The following is a 20,124-nucleotide window of genomic DNA, read 5'->3' as shown; positions in this document are numbered from 1 at the left end:
TTGTCTCTTAGACATTCACTTTCAGCTACTGTGTCTGTGATTGCTGATTAAACATAAAGGCATCACTCTTTTTTGTAGAATTAGAACCTTTACTATTTTCACTACCATGTAATTGTTTTTACATTCTATAATTGAACTCAGCCATTAAATTGTTTTAGTTTTGCATGCTTTCTCAAGTTGATTAATAGTGTCAGAGGCGAGGGAACAGACTGCGGTCTGCACAGGATACAAATTAGTTTAATGGCTCTAATTAAAGAGGCTGGAGTGACACGAGACTGGGTTTTTAACTTCCTGACCTCAGATAAACTAAATAAAATCATCAGATTTAAATAAAGAAGCCTTGTAACCTGCACGAGGAGCGTTACTATTGTTCATGTCATCAGATTTAAATAAAGGAGCTTTGTAACCGGCACGAGGAGCGTTACTATTGTTCATGTTGGACAGAAGGATGTGAAACAAATGTAGTCATGCGGTGTTTAATACCGCATGCCCACTCTGATTACATGTCTGCGCTTTTAATGCTTTCCTCTGTACACTTTTACTTATACCTTTGATTTCCGATTTAGTATCTAGACCTCCCCAAGGACTTCAGCATCCTGGGTCAGAAACCAGCAGCGGTAGAATAAATCATTGTTGACCTCTGTCCGTGGTCCTGATATTACCTTACACAGGCTTCAACACGAGCGCCGTCCTGTATTTTACTGATATGAACATCGCATGCAAAAACGTCACGTTCGTTTGCTTGGGCGATAATTAAAAGGGTGGCGTAAACGCGAAGTGTGTCGCGCGACAGTGCTGTAAGCACAGGAATTAAGGTGTTGCAGGCAGCGAGTTTTGCTCCTACTGTCGTCGGCACTGCAGTAGCGCGCTCTGCGGCTGCCCACTGCCTCGTAGAGTCCCGCAGACAAAGTGATGGAGGGAGGCAAGTTGTGAGACAGAGGAAGGGGGTTACGTCCCCTCGAAAAGGCCACATCTGAAACAATGGCGGAGGACAATCCGCTGAGGGGGTTTCCCCGGATCCGGAGGGCTACGGTAAGACGCGTTTTTGGTCTGTTTTAACACGATGTCTCTGGAATCGTCTATATTGAGCTCGCGCAGGGTGCTAATAGCAGGCTCGTCCGGCATGCGCGCCTATGTACAATTTCCGAGGGGCTGGGTGGGTGTCACGTATGGCGAAGAAACAGTACACACGTCCTCTCTGCGTGTTTCAACTTTTAGACGGGCAGCTGCTACCTGTGTTTTAAAATAGCTTTTGTTGTCACCGATGCCATGTAGAGTGCGTGGTGTCATTCAGCGTAGGTTGTTCTAGCGGTTTAACCGGACCTACCAGTCACTTCACTCCAGCAGCGCAGACAGGATTTGGGGGTTGGGGGGAAAACACATCTTTAAACCTTAGTGCTGGTCTTCACCAACCAGTCATAATTTATACATGCTTTAGATTTTAATCTGAACCCACTGTAAATAGCCATATCTCATTAGTAAATCAACAGAGTTTTCGTAATCCTCTCAAACACCCCCAATCTAGGAAATGTAATCCGTTTATCTGCGCAAAGCCTGTCTCAGGGACGGGTGATTAGTGAGAGATGGGACAGCAGGGAGACTGGATGGGTCAGAGGCTGTGTTGGGTTGCATTGATTAGCCATCTGTCAAGTTAAACATGACACAGTACTGCCTGATGACTTGTCCAGCAACTTTTGAAGTAAACAAATGAAATAACACTCATACTGTTAGTAATTTTACCCCCAAAGTTTGTGGTCAAAGCCTGATTGTACTCAGTTTGGCCAAATCCTCCATTCACGCTGTAGATGGTGCTTCATGATTCACATGTGTGCAAGGGGGCGTCAGAGTGATCCAGATTCCTCTACATGTGTAAACACAGTTGTGGGTGGTTGAACTTCTAAGCCATATGCAATCCAATTACATAATGGATGAACTTGGCACTATTGCATGTGGGAGACCAGAGCTGAATATTAGACCTTGTTTTGTAAGGAAGCTGTGGCATCACAGAGAGGTTTTTGATCAGCGTAAGGCAGCATGAACGCACACACAGAAGCAGGCAGTGTAAGGCAAACAGCATAAGACACGGCCCAAACCATCTTGCATGAACGCGGCTGCTTGTGCGTGTTCCAGACCTCCTTCCCTGGAAACCTCCACCTGGTGTTTGTGCTACGCCCCAGGAATCAGCCCCAGGCCACCGGCTCAGACCTGGGCTTCCGTTTCACACAAGAGGACTTCATGCTCAAGATGCCGGTGAGGAGGACGACACAGTCCATCACAGTTACACTATAGGCATGAATAAAAGGAGAATCACTGAATCATCACTGACCACTTGACCTGCATGAAAAGCACAACACTATATATCTTTATCTCTTCACACAGGCATCACCCGATTACTTTCCCAACACTTATCTCGTTTAAAAAGACTTGGGCAGAATTTCATATCAGTTACTTCAGTGTTCATGTTGCTGATGACATCCACATTCTCTCTCTTTCTGTCTTTCAGGTGGTCATGCTGAGTTCAGTTACTGATCTGCTCCGCTATATCAACGAGAATCAATTAAGTTCTGAGTTTGGCGGAACTCTGGAATGCTGCCCTAGTGACTGGATAGTTCTGAGAACGGTAAACATTCTACTGCATAGCAACAGCATGTCACTAATAGGAATCTGCACAGAACCACACATGCCTGCCCTCCTATAAGCACCTTGCTTCATGCTCCAGGCAGAGTCCTGTCATCTACTGAACTGATTACATTTGAATTCATACAGAACCCTTATATTTATGGTACTCAGTTGACAGAAATGAGAAGATCAATAATCAATCCATTTTAGTTATTTAAAAAATAACTACTGTGAATACACATTACTCTGTATTTTGTACATTAATCTGAATGAACATTATTCCATATCTTACATACCATCAGAAGTGCTTACAATAAGATTCCCAGAATTACATTTGACCTAATATAATTTATTAACTTGTGTAAGTTTATAAACAGTTCTTGAACCATGACAATATGCTTTGTAATATATATCCGCATTTCTCATGCCCCCTGTAGGCCATAGAGAGCTTTGCAGTGACGGTAAAGGAGATAGCCCAGCTTCTCCAGACCTTCGGTACAGAACTGGCGGAAACAGAGTTACCAGATGACGCGAACACAATCGAATATCTACTCAGATCTCACACGGACAAGTACAGACAGATGAAGGTACCATGAGGATTTATGTCTCTATCAGATCGTTTCAGATTAAATGGGAGCTGTTAGATATTAGTTATATACAGACACAGTTGCCTTGTGCTGTTCAGATGTGTATAATCCAGGTTCAGAAAGTAAAAGTCCTCACCAGGATTTTGCTCAGGCTTCCTGGATTGTGTTGATTCCACTCATTTTACCTGGATTGTACTAATTAGAAAATCTAGCAAGCTTGAGCAAAATCCTGGTGAGGACTTTTACTTTCTGAACCTGCTGTTCACTACAGAACTGTGTATAGATTCATGTGTGCTGTAAATGGTAGAACCCAAGCATATAATAATCTAAATGAGAGCATGTTACCCTGGTAACAGTGAGCCTACCATCCTTTGAAGCTGGAATACATGGCGGGAGATGAAATTGCACTATTATAAGAGTGAATGACTGATGACATGAACTGAGGCAGGATGATATCCGGGCGGTCATACGAGAGGGGAGACAGATCCTGTCCAACCTGGAGGGGGCCAAAGCAGCGGAGGGCGCGGCAGCAGAGGACAGAGACATCAACCAGGACAGAGACACGGTGCAGAGGTACCACCACCCACAGACGTCCACACTGGAGCTTCAGCCATTTCATTTGACTTGTGTGTGTTTTCATAATTCATAAGCCGCCACATTATCTTAATTCAGGTGTAGTTATTGTAGTATTTTGTATTTTTTCTACTGGGTAAATTGAGTATAATCTGGTGGACCATTGAACTGGTTCTGTATTCATGTGCCTGCAGACTCCTGGCCCAGCTGAGGGATATGGAAACAGCTTTTGATGGTTTTTTTGAGAAGCACCATCTTAAACTACAGCAGTATCTCCAGCTGCTGAGATATGAGCTAAGCTTCCACGAGGTAACACTAGGTGGAGATATTTTCCTAAAATGATGTTTGATGACCAAGAATTCTTTTTTTAAGCTCAACCAAGGACAAACATGCTGAGATTCTAGAGGATGTGTGAGCAGGAACACAGTGCTGTCCTGCACAGAACTGTCCTGCATCAGCAAGACTTAATCTCCTTTGAGTGCGTCACCATCAGCAACTCTGCACGTTAACTCAAAATTATGCAGTCACAGACAGGGGTGTGGTCTCTCAGAGTTACAGTACAACGCATGTTGGTTCTAACCTGCAATATTAAAAAACAATGTGCAAAATACATTTATTCAAATGCCCAATATAACTTGGTGAGCATCACATCTGTCCTGAAAGTGCTGTCAGTTGAGTCTGTGTCTCTCTCTGTGTCTTTTTGCCTGTGTTTGCCTGTGTTTGCCTGTGCCTGTGTGTGTGCGTGTGCACTGTGTTGCGCAGATGGAGAGCGCCCTGGAGAAGCTGAGCGTGAAGGAGAAAGCCATCCCAACTGCAGGGGCGACGGTGGCTCAGACCGACCAGCTCCTCGTAGACCTGGAGGCCTTGGACTCTGCGGCCGAGGTCTCCCGAAGCTGCTCAGCTACCTTTTAAAAATCTCCTCAAAGTTGATCTAATAACATAAACCATCTGGGTTTATGTTATTACTATATCTGTTTTTATTTACATACAATGATAAACTCATGCGTGTATGTATCTATGTGTGTGTGTGTGTGTGTGTGTGTGTATGTTGGCAGGAGGAGATGGGGCATGCTCAGATTATCATCCTGCATGGTCATCAATTGGCCGCGAGTCACCACTACGCTCTGGCTCTCATAGTGCAGCGCTGTAATGAGCTACGACATCACTGTGACACACTGACCACCGCACTGCGCAACAAACACGACACACTCACACGCACACGGGAACTACTACAACGCCTTGAGGAGGTACATACACACTCAAACGTATACACACATGTATATACACAAACACACACACAAACACACACACACACAGGCAAACCTAACAGCACAAGCCAAGCACCAGTGTTCACCAGTGTTTAAACTGTTCTGTGTGTATGTGTGTGTGTATGCGTGCATGTGTGTGTTTGTTCATGTGTGCAGACAGTGCGCTGGTGTGACGAGGGGGCATATCTCTTGGCCAATCAGCTGATGGATAAGTTCCAGTCTAAGGAGGGGGCTCAGTCAGCCCTGCAGGACATAGACAGGCTGATGGAGTCAGCTCCACCTCACCTGCAGACACTGATGGAGGCATCTCCGACAGAACTCCACCCCGACGTGTTTACACTGGACTTCCAGGCAGTTCTCACCCCTCAGTTGCAGGTGCGCAAACTCCCACAGTAAACCGCAGACAGCAGACCGACAGTCAGCACCGCTGGGAATGATGGCTGTCTTGCTCTGATCCACAGTCCCAGATAGAAGCTGTGGTGCAGAAGCTGACCACCATGCAGGCCATGATCCACAGCAGACAGGCCTGTCTGCGCAAGCTCGCCGACATCCAGGTCAGACCCATCCAGCATGTGTCTCCCAGACCAGAGAGTCCCCCACGCTGCAAATCTCCCCTCTTCTCCCCAAAACACAGTATGCTCAGTACCCTCCACATACTGAACGTTACACTCTACAACAACCCACTCATCTACATGTACATTTAAAGCATTTGTCAGATACCCTTAACAAGAGTGACTTACAGAAGTATTCTGTAATACCTTTAAAACGCTGTAATGCTGTAAAACATACTACCAGGCTAAAGCCTGGTATTGGAAATTGGAAAAGAAGAGTTTTGAGAATTTAAGTGGTTACGAGCCAAATGAAGAGGTGAAACTTCAATCTTCAGTCAAACAGTCTTCAGTCTGTTTGAGTTCTCTCCTTCACCTGGGTGCCAAGTCAGAGTGTTTATGCATGTCTTCCTTTCATCGGAGAGCGATGGTGTGTCAAGCCAAGACAGGAGTGATCAGTTCCCAGCTTATCTTCAAGCAGCATGCAGCCATGGATAATTCTTTTTGATCCACAGTCATCTAGAGGACTTATCTGCTGTGGTGGCCAGGAAACTGTAGACCTTACACAGAGTCCGAGCTGCACCTTTCTGCAGTTCACCTCTATTCGTCACAAATTGTCTTCTCCATGCCTTTCTGCTATGCTCATCCACCAATGATTTATTACACAGAGATAGGACAAAACAAAGGAAGACAACCAAGTAAATGGGAATATACGTAATAGAAACATACAAACGACAACCTGGCTAACAAAACAACTAAGTGACAGAACTAATCATAAACTGACTAAGAAGACCACACACTACTAATAAGAACAGCACCCATATGACATAACCTAAAATCGACAGAGGAACTAAACGGACATAAGGAATAACAAACAAACACAGAGAGACTGAGAAAGGAAATCAGGGTAGGGCAGGGCAGGGTAGGGCAGGGCAGGGCAGGGCAGGGCAAGGCAGGGCAGGGTAGGGCAGGGCAGGGTAGGGCAGGGCAGGGCAGGGCAGGGCAGGGCAGGGCAAGGCAGGGCAGGGCAGGGCAGGGCAGGGTAGGGTAGGGCAGGGCAGGGTAGGGTAGGGCAGGGCAGGGTAGGGCAGGGCAGGGCAGGGTAGGGCAGGGTAGGGTAGGGCAGGGCAGGGCAGGGCAGGGCACGGCACGGCAGGGTAGGGCAGGGCAAGGCAGGGCAGGGCAGGGCAGGGCAAGGCAGGGCAGGGCAAGGCAGGGCAGGGCAGGGCAAGGCAGGGCAGGGCAAGGCAGGGCAGGGCAGGGCAAGGCAAGGCAGGGCAGGGGAGTACTCACAAACACAATGACCGACAATGAGGGATAAAACTGAGGGGATTCAATACACTGAAACAGGGAAGAGAAACGAGACGCAGGTGGAAACATTGAGGACAGGGGCATCAGAGACAGAAGGGAAACCAAGGAAACAGGAAAACAAGGCGGGGCTAGGGCAGATAACACGGGACTGGGAAGGAGGGCGGAGCTGGACGTGACAACAATGTCTGGCCTCAGGATGGTCTCTGGTGTTCTTTGGAAATCTGAGCTATTTGCAAATTCCACTGACTGTCTTGATTGTTGGAGGTGACTTGCTCAGCCTTTGGCATTGCAGCCTTCAGCACTTGGGCATGCCCCAGGTGTAGAGGTTGGATGGACTTGGATGGGATAGACAGACTGTACTACAAACTGTCTGTAGTACAGACATGCTGCTGCTGTACTACAGCATGCTTCCTGCTAGCTCATGCTTACCATCTGGCCTACAGGGTTGCAGCTGCTCAACCCTGGCTCTTAACTTCATCCTTGCTCTCATCTTGGCTAGGACAAGTTGTTGGGAAGCCGCTGAGCTCTGCTCTTCCTGATGTTGGCATCTCCACCTGAGCTACAGGCATGACAATCCTCACTTTCTTCCGTAGGAATTGAGTTAGGTGTCAGCCCGTTACACTGAGAAATATCTTCCCCTCAGTGCTGAGCAACGAGTTCATTCTGAGCTACCTGATCTTGTTTGAGTTCTACTTCTTCGGAATCCCTTCACCTTTTGAAGATCTCCACAGGATCTTCCACTGTTCCACTGGTGGAGCAGGTGAGGTGAGGTGGCCACGATGCTACTGTCCTAGCAGTCATGATCTTGTAGTTAGGGAACCGGTCTTGTGACTGGAGGGTCATGGGTTTGATTCCCAGGCCCTAGACCATGACTGAACTGCACTTGAGCAAGGCACTTAACCCCAACTGCTCCCCGGGTGCCAGGCTAGGGCTGCCCAGTGCTCTGGGTGTGTGTGTGTGTGTGTGTGTGTGTGTGTGTGTGTGTGTGTGTGTGTGTGTGTGTGTGTGTGTGTGTGTGTGCGCGTGTGTGTGTGTGTGTGTGTGTGTGTTCTCACTGCACAGATGGACAAATTCTGTTTGAGGTGTGAATCACAATTGGCGATATTGACAATTTAGTTGTTGAAAGATGCACATCTACTGGCCCTATGACCACTCACCTGTGACCACCTGTGACCACTCACCTGTGGCCTTCTGACTGCAGAGAAACATGAGCTTCTGACTACAAATTCCCAGAGTTCTGACTACAGAGGTCCAGAGTTCTCCCAAAGCTGCTCCTGCTCTCCTCCTCTCCAACATTTACCTCCTTCTTCGGTGCATGGAGCTCCCACCTTATTTGACCAACTCTCTCAACCCTATCAAGAGTTGGTTTTTGAGCCCTGAGTGAATTTGCCCCCAATCTGGAGTTTTTCTCAGTGACCTTCAAAACTTGTCTGCGAACGGCAAATCAGGGATAAAATTGTGTTGCGTGAACTCAGCATAAGGCGCTGGTAACACGAAGGTCATGGGTTCAGTTTCCATGGAGAACACATACTGTCATACTGATAAATATGTAAATATGTAAATGTATCTGGGTAAGAGTGTCTGTCCAGTGTTGCAAATGTAAGTACAGGCTAGTTCACTGTGGTCTTTGATTTCAGGCTTTGATGTGAATTCCAGTTTGAAGTTCAACTTTGACCTCTCTCTCCCTGGCAAACGGGCCTCGCGGAAAACCAACAACACTAAGAAGGTCAGAGACGGTTGCCCTTAGAAACCCAACAGCAGCTCCGAGCGTGCATACCTGCTTATTTGTGTGAATTATAAGGACAAAAATTCCACATGTGGATATAGAGAAAAAGAAGCAACCGTCCTTGTCCAAATGTCCTTGTCCAGAATGTCCAAAATAGTCCTGACAAAGTTTCTCCTAACAAAGTTTGCCCTGACAAACTACATGTTGATTTTTTGAAAACTCAAATAATATATTGTTTAGGATACTGCTGATATATGAACTTTATTCTCCTGCATGTACATTTTTCTTGAACTCAACACAAAGAAAAAAAATCACACATTCACATGCACACATTCCATAGTGTCAAGTTATGAAGACAATGTGGTAAAAGACAGTTGTAAAATGCTACACTTCACAGCCTAACAGCCTCAAACAGCTGCAGTCATTTACAGTCCCTCAATCAGTGCACAGCACTGCAGTCCCACAACATCACATACTGCACAATTCAACGACCACAGCAGTCCTAGTTATTGCAACTGCTGCATAGCGTCACCCTTCCTAAACCTCACAACTGTCACAGTCTGCAGAGTCAACAGTCTCCGCAAACCAGCCTGCGGTTATTACAGTCCCTCTGATATTGCACAGCCTTACATCTTAAAAAAGAAAATCCCAAAATCACTGCATAGCCTCAAAACGTCTCAAAGAATTGTACTGAGGTTGGGAGTAAAGTTTGACTTAAGAACTGGACTTTTAATTGGGCTTCATATGAGTGTGTTTCTTGTGTTCAGAGGTTTTGATGTACATATGGTGTTCAGGTGTTAGGTGTATTTATATTGTTCAAATGTTTTGGTGTGTATATTGCGTTCCGATGTTTGGGTGTATTTACTGTGTACAGATGTTTGGGTGTGTATATGGTGTTCAGATGTTTGGGTGTTTTTATTGTGTACAGATATTTGGGTTTTTTTTTATTGTGTACAGATGTTTGGGTGTGTATATGGTGTTCAGATGTTTGCATGTATTTATTGTGTACAGATGTTTGTGTGTATGTATTGTGTGTGCAGATTGAGGTGCAGCATGACTATGAGGGGAAACGCAGCAGCCTGGTGTATGAACCAGAAGGACTGGAGAACCCAGATCAGCACAGATGGTGTGAACCTCACCAATCCCACCAATCCCTACAGTCACACCTACATCTCTCACCCACCAATCCCCCCAGTCACACCTACATCTCTCACCCACCAATCACCCCAGTCACAACTACATCTCTCACCCACCAATCCCCACAGTCACAACTACATCTCTCACCCACCAATCCCCCCAGTCACAACTACATCTCTCACCCACCAATTCCCACAGTCACAACAACATCTCTCACCCACCAATCCCCACAGTCACAACTACATCTCTCACCCTGCAATTCCTCACCTAGATCTGTCTGTCTCTTCCCACTCACTGTCCCTGTCTCTCACTCCGTGTCTTACAGTCATGTTATGAAGGAGCTGATTGAGACAGAGAAGATCTATGTGGAGGAGCTGCTGTCAGTGTTATTGGTGAGGAACCTTAGTCACTTTTTCTAAACCAATTTATCCTCTTGGATGTATATCACGTTAAGGCTGTTTGTGTGTGTGTGTGTGGCAGGGTTACAGAGCTGAGATGGATAACCCCGCCCTCTCTCATATTCTACCTACCCAACTGCGCAATAAGAAGGAGGTTTTATTTGGAAACCTGCCAGAAATCTACAAATTCCACAGCAGGTACCAAATATACACATACACACACAGACGCACATACACACGTGTGCCTACAATCAAACACACAGGCACACACACAGTCAGTGCCAGCTTATACTGTATTTGCTGTGTAGGATATTCGTTCAGGACCTGGAGAGCTGTGTGGAGAACCCAGAGAGAGTGGGAGCATGCTTCCTGGAGAGGGTGAGCGCCCTGGACCTGCTGGACACTCTGAACACCAGTGCAATAGTGAACATTCCAAACACCAGTGCAATAGTGAACACTCCGAGCACCAGTGCAGTAGTGAACTTTCTGATCACCAGTGCAGTATCGAACACTCTGATCACCTGTGCTACTGTGAACAGTCTGATCACCAGTTCAGTGGTGAACACTGATCACCAGTGCTGTAGTGAACAGTCTAATCAGTACACTGATCATCTATTTCAAGGGTAGAATTCATGTGTGTGTTAAGGGGCTCTGAAGCTGAAGCTGAACCTGAAGCTGTTTCTTTTTCTGGTTCTACAGAAAGAGAATTTTCAAGTGTATGAGCGTTACTGTCAGAACAAACCTGTCTCTGAGGCCCTGTGGAGACAGTGTTCGGACTCACGCTTCTTCCAGGTACACTGCCTCTGCCTCTCCTGACACTGCAGAACAACCTTCAGTGTTGAGTCAATCTTTGGGTCTCTGAACGTGCTGCTAGTGATTCTCTCTGTGTGTGTGTATGTATGTGTAGGAATGCAAGCAAAAACTGAACCACAAACTGGGCCTGGATTCCTATTTGCTAAAACCTGTTCAGCGTCTAACTAAGTACCAGCTTTTGCTGAAGGTAGACATGAAATCGACACTGTGTTCAAAATGCTCAAAACATTTTCATTGAGTCATTTTTGGTATATATGTAAGACTGTATATACAGATGTATATTGTATTGTATGTATCTGTGTGACTGTGTGAATATGTCAGTGTAGTTCTGTTTCTGTATGTGTGTTTCTCGTATGTGTTTCTGTGTCTGTGTGCTTGTAAGTGTGTTTATGCACATTTGTGTCTGTATGTTTGCAGGAGTTGCTGAAGTACAGTACAGAGTCCCTGTATGCCTCTGAACTGCAGGGGGCGCTATCTGCCATGCTGGACCTCCTTAAGTCTGTCAATGACTCCATGCACCAGATAGCCATTACAGGTTATGAGGTGAGGAAAGTCTGTGTGTGTCCCCCTCTGCATGGGTGTGTGTGTGTGTGTGTGTGTGTGTGTGTGTGTGTGTGTGTGTGTGTGTGTGTGTGTGTGTGTGTGTGTGTGTGTGTGTGTGTGTGTGCAAAGGGGTTTGAGTGATAAGGATGGGTTTCTGTGTGTGTGTGGTTGTCCAATCACAAGGGACTACCAAGATGCATAGCTGTTTACACCTGGCATTTTGCCCCTCCTCCCCTGTGACAGAGAGGAGGCAGCAAATGAATCAAGTGAAAAACAGTAGCATTCAGTTTAATCATTACATATTTCCAGCTGGATATAATGCAGCCTGATTCATCGACCACCTCCTCAGAGTGGCTTGAATGATCGGATTAAAATGCATTGAACCCCATTTGTAGTTACGCTGCATGCTGGTCAATTATGATCCAATCACCCACAATGCAAGTTACAGTAGGCTACTGGCATTTGTGAACAGGTCCTATGTGTGTGTGTGTGTGTGTGTGTGTGTGTGTGTGTGTGTGTGTGTGTGTGTGTGTGTGTGTGTGTGTGTGTGTGTGTGTGTGTGTGTGTGTGTGTGTTTGTGTGTGTGCAGGGGGAGCTGAAGGACCTAGGCGGGTTGCTGATGCAGGGCTCCTTCAGTGTGTGGATGAGCCACAGGAAAGGTGCCACACGGGTGAAGGACATGGCTCGCTTTAAACCCATGCAGCGACATCTGTTCCTCCATGAGAGGGCGCTGCTCTTCTGCAAGAAGAGGGAGGAGAACGGGGATGGGCCAGAACGCACAGCCTCCTACAGCTTCAAACACTGCCTCAGGGTCAGAGAGCGCACACACACACACATACACACACACATACACACACACACATACACACACACACACACACACACACATACACACACACACACACACACACACACACACACACACACACACACACATACACACACACACACACACACACACACACACACACACACACACACACACACACACATATAGACACTGTACAGCTTCAAGCACTGTATCAGGGTCAAAGACACACACTCACACTCCGCCTAAAATGTTGAGAGCTTGAGACCAACACAGCTAATCTCCATCTTATCTACATCCATGCGGTCTGAGATGCTTGAACACATTAGAGATCTGCTTTGTTGGATTGGATCAAGCTTTATTGGGTCAGATTGCCAGACTGCAAGCGAATGGTCAACCCTAAAAACTGCAGTCAGTGGAATTTAGGAGTATTTATCAGTTAGTCTAAAATATACTAACTAGAATACTAGAATCAATAAAAAATGTTCAAGGGCAGGTGCTTGCTTTGCAACAAGTGTGGTTCTCAGAGCAGTTCTGGATATGGATTTGAGTGTGGCTATGAGTATCTATGAGTGTGGCTATGAGTGTGGCTATGAGTGTGGTTTTGAGTGTGGTTCAGAATGTGGTTTATTCTCCCTGCAGATGAGCTCTGTGGGAATCACTGAGAACATTAAGGGAGATGTGAAGAAGTTTGAGATCTGCTACAGTGGCAGAGAAGAGGTGTACATAGTGCAGGTAAACTGGGTCATTGCAGCACTACACTGATGTCATATGACATATACATAACTACATCAACAAACATTACCTCTTCAGAGGACATGTGGGGGACTGGCAGAAGAGTTCTGTATACTTTAACGACTAATAACTCACCAATGCTCATTTAAAACAACATCAAGGTCATTTCAACCAGTTCAGGAAATTATCTGCAATTTGCAGATCAATTTAGAAAACAAATCTTGAAGCAGTCATTTAGATTGGAGTAGTTCTTTTTCCAACCACATGGAGGCGCTCTGCTGTTTTCCTCTGCAGGCTCCCACAGTGGAAGTGAAGATGACATGGCTCAGTGAAATCAGAAAAATTCTCACAAACCAGCAGAGGACAGCTCAAGGTTGTTGCTTTGATCATACTCTGCGTGTCGATATCTTTGTTGGGATGTGTTGCAGCTTTTCCAAGTTGGAATTCTTAATTGTGTTGCATTATGTTAGTTCTGTTAGTTTGTCATGTTGTTGAGCTGCGTGGACAATCGGGTTGGGTGTGTTATGTTTCCCAGCATCTTTATGGTCTCACTCACACGTGCTTTTCCCCCTTCGTTGTGTTTCTCTACCCCACTCTCCTCTCCTCTCCTCCTCTCACCCCTCCTCTCTCCTTTCTCTCTCTATCATTCATCTGCTCTAATCTCTCAGATGATGGCCAGGCCACAGGGGAGCAGCCACTGTCTCCGCCTTTAGCTCACAGGTGAAGCTCAGAGAACAGAACTTTTCTCCTCTCATTGCTCTTCCCAAACTCCTCATCTGCCCCCCCCCCCCACATCCCCCCTCTCCTCTCCCTGATTACTGATTAATCTCTGTCTCCCAGTAAGTGCTCAGCTCCCTGCTCACAGTGAAAGCACATGTCTGCTCTCTGTGGGCTTTGATCTCGTTCACTGATTTTGGAATCATGACTTACAGAAAGTGCCATTCAAACTCAACACGCAACACTTTCCCTGTGATTTTAAGAGAGCTGGAGGTGATTTCCCTAAATTGCAGACTACAGTGATGTTCCAATTGGTGATTCTTCCTGTTCGCTCTAAATTTGCACTGCTACATCTCACACACGTGTGTGTGTGTGTGTGTGTGTGTGTGTGTGTGTGCTTATGAGTGCTTGGCTTTAAAACTGAAGCCTGTTTTTATCCAGCACTGAATCAAGGTCGTGGGCCAAGTCATTAAAATGGATCCGAGCACTTTAGCTTTTATTGAATTCAAATTATAGACTTTGGGCTGTCAGTCACAAGGTTGTGGGTCCAAATCCTTTGACCCCAGTGCCCAGAATAGAACCTGAGCTATGTGCACACATTTGCCTTGTACTTGTACTGAGCGATGACGTTTGAATATAATCTAATCTATCTGGTAATGGCATTTGATAAGTTATAGTGCAAGATATTAAGATCCATGCAATTGCTGAGGTTAATGGGACACTGGGCACAAGCAAACCACACTTAAAACCTTGAAGATAGGCCAGTTTCTAAACTGTCAAGTTCCCAGTTAATTGAGCTTTGTGAACCATGTCTTAAGAATGTATAATAACAACATGCATGCATGCATAAAATGACATAATAAATGTATACGTAAAATGTTTAGGCTGATACTACAATGCTAGAATGCTTCTACCGCTGTATACATTTCTACATAAATCATGTTAAACTGGAAATATTTGAATCTTTAAGGTTTGCCCTTGTGCCCTTTGAACCTCAGTTAAATTAGGGTCAACAAAAAATAAAGAATTACAGGCAAAATATGAATTAAATAAAAGTTACAGATGGAATGTCATTACATTGAAGAAAAACAACAAACAGCATCATTATATATATATATATATATAACAAAACTTGACATTCAGGTCATATTCAACGTCTTGTTTAAAGATCACTTATATATTGTGAATATGTTGAGGTTTTATATGTGTTGTCTTCATGAGATCGTACTCGGTGCATAGTGTGATGTAGTGATTGAGAAACGACCCGCGTTGTGATGGAGTTCCTGCCTGTGACGGTGTTTGATGTTGTGTTTCTGTCCCCGTGTGCTCGTGCGTCCGGCACCGCTCGCGCTGGCCAGTGGGGAGAGGGTGTGTGTGCCCTGGAGCTCCGCCCACATCGCTGGCTGCTCAGCTTGTTTTGATATCCTCCCTCACAGCAAGCTGCAGGAAGCACCCCTGAGCTCAGAGGAGGCCAAGTCGGGTCGCTCCAGTCCGGTTCTGACCGATCCCGTGGTCTTCTCCCCCCGTCCGCGGCACCACAACCGTCGCAGTGAGTTTGTGCAGAGCTGGAATGGGCTGTTTGGGGTTTGTTTTGGTCCAGTTTGGCTGTTTGGAACCATCTCGTGAAGTTCAGAACAGTGTTGTTGTGTAATGCAAGGAGATGTAAACAGTTTAATTGGTTCATAGTCCAACTTTTAATGAGTGATGTGGATTGTGTCTACAGCATAGTCTTGCTTTGGTCAGGTACAGTATGTTGAGTGAGTGTGTGTCTGTGTGTCTTAGGTTGGCCTGGCACCTCTAACTCGGTCGACATCTGTGAAGGACTAGAGGACTGGACCACGGACTTGTCCTACATCTCAGACTCTGATGAGGATGAGGACGTTGTGCTGGTGCGTGATGGCCTTCAGATGTTCCCCATGAGCATTCTGACCACAGATTATAATTATGACCCATCATTCATTTCTATGCTGCAATTATATGCTGCATAATAATTTGCTGACCAAGTTATTAATAATAGTATGTTTGTTGGTTGTTCTTAAGTGTCTACATATTGGTACTTTGATCCTCAAATGGTTGGTGCTCTTCAGGTGCCTGGAAGGTACCGTGCAGTGGTGGACCACTTAAAGTGTGGCAAATATGACATCATCGTAAAGAATGGTGATGTCATTCAGTTACTGCATGAGAACACAGCAGGGCTGTGGTGAGTGATTCATTTACATATTAATTATATAAATTATATATGTTAATTATATAAATTTACATTTTTACATTTGAGTCAGTGCTACTTGGAAAAAGCACAAATGTCTGAGCAGACAGCAACAATGTGGTGTACTGAAATTTAAATCGCAAGCAACAACAACATTTTAATAAGAAAATAAAAACAAAAATTGTTAAATGTGTGTTCTTAATAAACATTAAGCAAGGTCCACTGTTAGTTCAAGAATCTAGAACAAACAGAGACTGCTCTGGGGTGAGTTTCCCAAAACGTTCTTAGCGCTAAGTACTTCGTAACCTCGTTGTTACGCACGAGGTTAAGAAGTACTTAGCGCTAAGAGCGTTTTGGGAAACTCACCCCTGGTTATTAAGAATTATCTTCATGATTTGGTGGAATTGAAAAGTGTGTTTAAAAACTAGTACATTGACATGTGATGTGTTTCCTTGTTATCCCTTTAGGCAAGTTAAAAACCTGACTCGGGGAGGTGAAGGAAGACTTCCTGTTGAAACCCTTCAGAAAATACTGGGAAGTGTAAGCAGAAGTTATATGACTAGATCAAGAGGTGAACTTATGGTAAGTGAATCTCTTCAGTTTGATTACACAAGTACTTTAGGTGCAAAAGAAATACTTTTAACAATTAACCCCACTAGTCTACTGCCTATTACAATACAGTTTTGTTTATCTGCTCCTTGTGTGCACAGATGTGGGCTCCAGTCATTGTTTTACTCTCTAGGGAGTTTTTTCTGGAATTTTCTTTCCCAGACCACATTGCAGGCTGGCCTAGAGGAGAGATTTCATGCTCACTGACTGTCTGACAGATTGTCTTTTTATTGAAATGCACAGATACAGATATTCCACTTTAGTCAGTGTTAGCTAGTAAGCAGTTAGCAATAATTGGGCACTTTGACCATATGCATGCATCTGTCATGTTTGTTTTCAAGGGATGCAGGTTGGCTAATTGTTTTAGTAATTTAGTCATTTTGATTTAATCATTTTGATTTTGATTTAAATTTTGATTTAGCAATAACTGTATAACAATGTTATGATGTAATGAATTAAGCCAAATTATTAAGTTTAAATTATTCAGTTAAAAAGAGGTGTGTGGATGTAACAGCTTTTGCATTTGCATTTGCATTTGAGGCTGGCTAGCTATTTAACTATTGGTCTTTATCCAAGCCATTATGTAATTTACTTCCATGAATGTGTGGCGTGCTCTTGCCAAGCTAAGCTAGCTATCTAATCTTCGTCATATTTCAATGGAGATAATTTTAGCTAGCAAAAAGTGAGTGGTGTGCATTTCGCATTTGTTCTCATGTAGCTTTCATCCGCACCAGCTAAGTTAGCAGAAATCGTGTTCTGTCCTTGTTTGAAGCGTTTAAAGGGATGTGTTTGAAGGTTCATAATACCCTACATACTACACACAGGACTACACCAGACTACCCAAATATCCATTTTTAGTGCAATAGTAAGACTCACTGGTCTGAGTCTCTTTATGACAGCGATCTCTGGTAACTTCACAGGTAATTAAATCTGCCAAATCTGAGAAGTATTTGTCTCTTGCTTAGAATTATGCCATAATTCTGTATATATATATATATATATATATATATATATATATATATATATATATATATATATATATATATATATATATATATGGTATAATTTGCATAAATTATACCAAGATTAAAATAGAAATTACTCTCCATTTTACACAAAAACCCAGCCGTTGCCCATTCTGCGCCTTGCTGATCTTGATTCCACAAGTGCCTAAATTGATCCCTCGCCTTAATTAACGTCTTCCCGTGCCTTACTAAATTGTTTCTATACATTAGGATCATGTTTCCCCCAATCTAATTCCAGCGAGAGGCAAAGGACCGCTCTATAGCATACATCACAGGAACATGGGTGTACAATCAATCCATTTAGCCTGCAAAGTTCTGCATATATGGCACAAAGAACAAATTAAGTTTCTAGGAAAAACGTGGAGGTGCTGTAATCAGAGGAACATCCACTCCATCAGGTCATTTTGTCCTCCGAGTCCTGAAGTACCTTATTATCTTGTGTAGACCACTGTATCTACCGAGAACGTTTTTAGGCTTCATCATCACCAGTGTGAGTGCACCCACAGGCCGACACCGACCTGGCACTTGGGAAACTGAATGAGGCAAGATGGATGATAGGGGAAAATAAGATTAGAAAAACAGATGGGGGCCACACCACGTAAAGCTTTGAAGGTTGGAAAAAGAATTTTGTATTTTATCCAAGAAAAATTGGGGAGCAAGTGCGGTTGCTGGAGGACAGGTGTAACGGGTGCCTCGCACTTTGATCTGATTTGATATTAAACTCTTGCAATAGATTGCCTTACGAGTATAGATCACTGAGGTTGTGTCATCACTCTGTCGTTGGTGCCAGGCTCTTATGCCCGTATAAGGTACTCTGGTCTGGCTCTAATGGTTTTTTTTTGTCAGTGACAAAACTTTTGACAACCACATGTTGTTTTGTTAAACAAAAATTATTCTAGGTACATTTGTATCCCAAGTATCAGTGGATTTTAATTTTGATATCATAAAGAGTTGAAAAGTGCTATAGTTAGGTATAGTTTTATCAAGCTAGTTTAATATTTGACATGCAATTGTCAGTTGCCTGTTCAAAATTACCTATAGCTATTCTATAGATAGTACAGGCTACTATTGTTAGCTCTGTTAGTACTGTTAGCACACATTTGTCTTATTCTGAAACACAATAGATCTTTCCCTTCAATCCATAGCCTGTAACAAGCCGACCTTTTACTGCTCAGCATGACCAGATAAAGTGGTTTTTATCTCTTTTAATGGGCTCTTCCTCTGAATCTCAGAAAAAACTTACAAGGCTTACAAAGCATAATGTGAAATGACTGCTAAAGCCCGTCTCAGACTTATTGATGCAATTTTATTGTGTCGTAAACAAGAAAAGGTGTCTTGTTTCTTTTATTAGGCAGTGTCACATGACATGATACGTGACACATAAAACAGATGGCTCACTTTTTGGTCATGTATATTTGTCTGATATGATGTGGGTTCTTGCAGGCTCGGGAGATATGAAGACCATGAAACTCATCAGCCCGTAACTGGAGCATCCACACGGACACGGACCCATCACACCACCAGAACACCAAAATGCTGCATTTGAACTATCCACAAACTAGCCCAAACACAGAAAACCACATCCCCCCACCACACACACATATACATATCCACCCACACACAGCAAAGTCTGAAAGAAGAGTAAAGAAAGCAAAGGAACAAATATCAATGTGAATTTCATCTCTCATTAACTGGTTTCTTCAATCATGTGGTGCAGATGGGATCTGGGTCCAGAACAGCTGGACAATGGCACAACCTCGAGCACAACCTGATGTATATTTCACACGGGGGACGTTATCATCAGCACAAGTAACTAGAAGCTGGGTTTCTTCTGTATATTCACAGTCTATCGTGACTTATCCAAGGTCCCATCCACTGGTTGGTTCAGAGCAGTGACACAGAACATCAATGTACAGTGTGTTGATGATTTTTTTTCCTTTTCAGAAACAGAGCCAGTTAAGATTCTTGGTTGAAAACTATTAGTATAGGAAATGTATGGTGGGACAGGACCTCTGCAGTTTAAGAACAACTTTGTGTGCCAAAACTTGATATTCCGTTACCATTTGTCACAGTTTTTCTAATCTTTTTTTATACTTTGGTAGTTTCATAGCCTCACAATACTTGTTTGATCCAGAGAACATGAGGATTACTTGGAAAACCTTACAATTTCTCACAATGTTAAGCTTATCACTTCAGCTGTACAGTCCAAATGAGCAGCTATGATAGCTAAAGGCCACTCCCCTGAGCTAAAGGCCACTCCCCTCAGCCAAAAGCCAAGCCCCTGAACTAAAGTTGACTCCCCTCAGACAATGACCACACCCTCAACTAAAAGTTACTCACCTCAGACAAAGACCACACCTCTCAACTAAAGCTCTCAACTAAAGTTGACTCCCCTCAGACAAAGACCACACCCCTCAACTAAAGGTGACTCACCTCAGACAAAGGCCATGCCTCTCAACTAAAGTTCACTCCCCTCAGACAAAGGCCACACCTCTCATCAA

At 44.2% G+C, this 20,124-nt stretch overlaps 1 protein-coding gene across 2 annotated transcripts; it reads left to right on the top strand.

Moving 5' to 3' along the window:
* Positions 1–524: 524 nt before the first annotated feature.
* Positions 525–19,206, top strand: mcf2b (MCF.2 cell line derived transforming sequence b). Of its 2 annotated transcripts, none has more exons than XM_077019511.1 (27): positions 525–1,032; positions 2,131–2,250; positions 2,504–2,620; positions 3,057–3,206; positions 3,655–3,779; positions 3,974–4,088; positions 4,542–4,661; positions 4,835–5,026; positions 5,204–5,422; positions 5,509–5,680; positions 8,544–8,632; positions 9,673–9,758; positions 10,095–10,161; positions 10,250–10,365; positions 10,476–10,545; positions 10,867–10,959; positions 11,075–11,167; positions 11,398–11,523; positions 12,113–12,334; positions 12,974–13,066; positions 13,361–13,439; positions 13,735–13,786; positions 15,142–15,332; positions 15,566–15,672; positions 15,871–15,983; positions 16,457–16,571; positions 19,067–19,206. In XM_077019511.1, exons 1-27 carry the CDS (start codon positions 982–984, stop codon positions 19,079–19,081), a joined length of 3,108 nt encoding a protein of 1,035 aa, XP_076875626.1. In that variant the 5' UTR covers positions 525–981; the 3' UTR covers positions 19,082–19,206. The 2 variants fall into 2 exon arrangements, with proteins under 2 accessions (XP_076875626.1, XP_076875627.1); XM_077019512.1 differs by having other exon boundaries at positions 526–1,032; positions 15,220–15,332.
* The last annotated feature ends 918 nt before the right edge of the window (positions 19,207–20,124 follow it).

This window comes from Brachyhypopomus gauderio, chromosome 10 (genome assembly GCF_052324685.1).
Source record: "Brachyhypopomus gauderio isolate BG-103 chromosome 10, BGAUD_0.2, whole genome shotgun sequence".
Taxonomy (NCBI): domain Eukaryota; kingdom Metazoa; phylum Chordata; class Actinopteri; order Gymnotiformes; family Hypopomidae; genus Brachyhypopomus; species Brachyhypopomus gauderio.
This window is presented reverse-complemented; position numbering and strand designations above follow the sequence as displayed.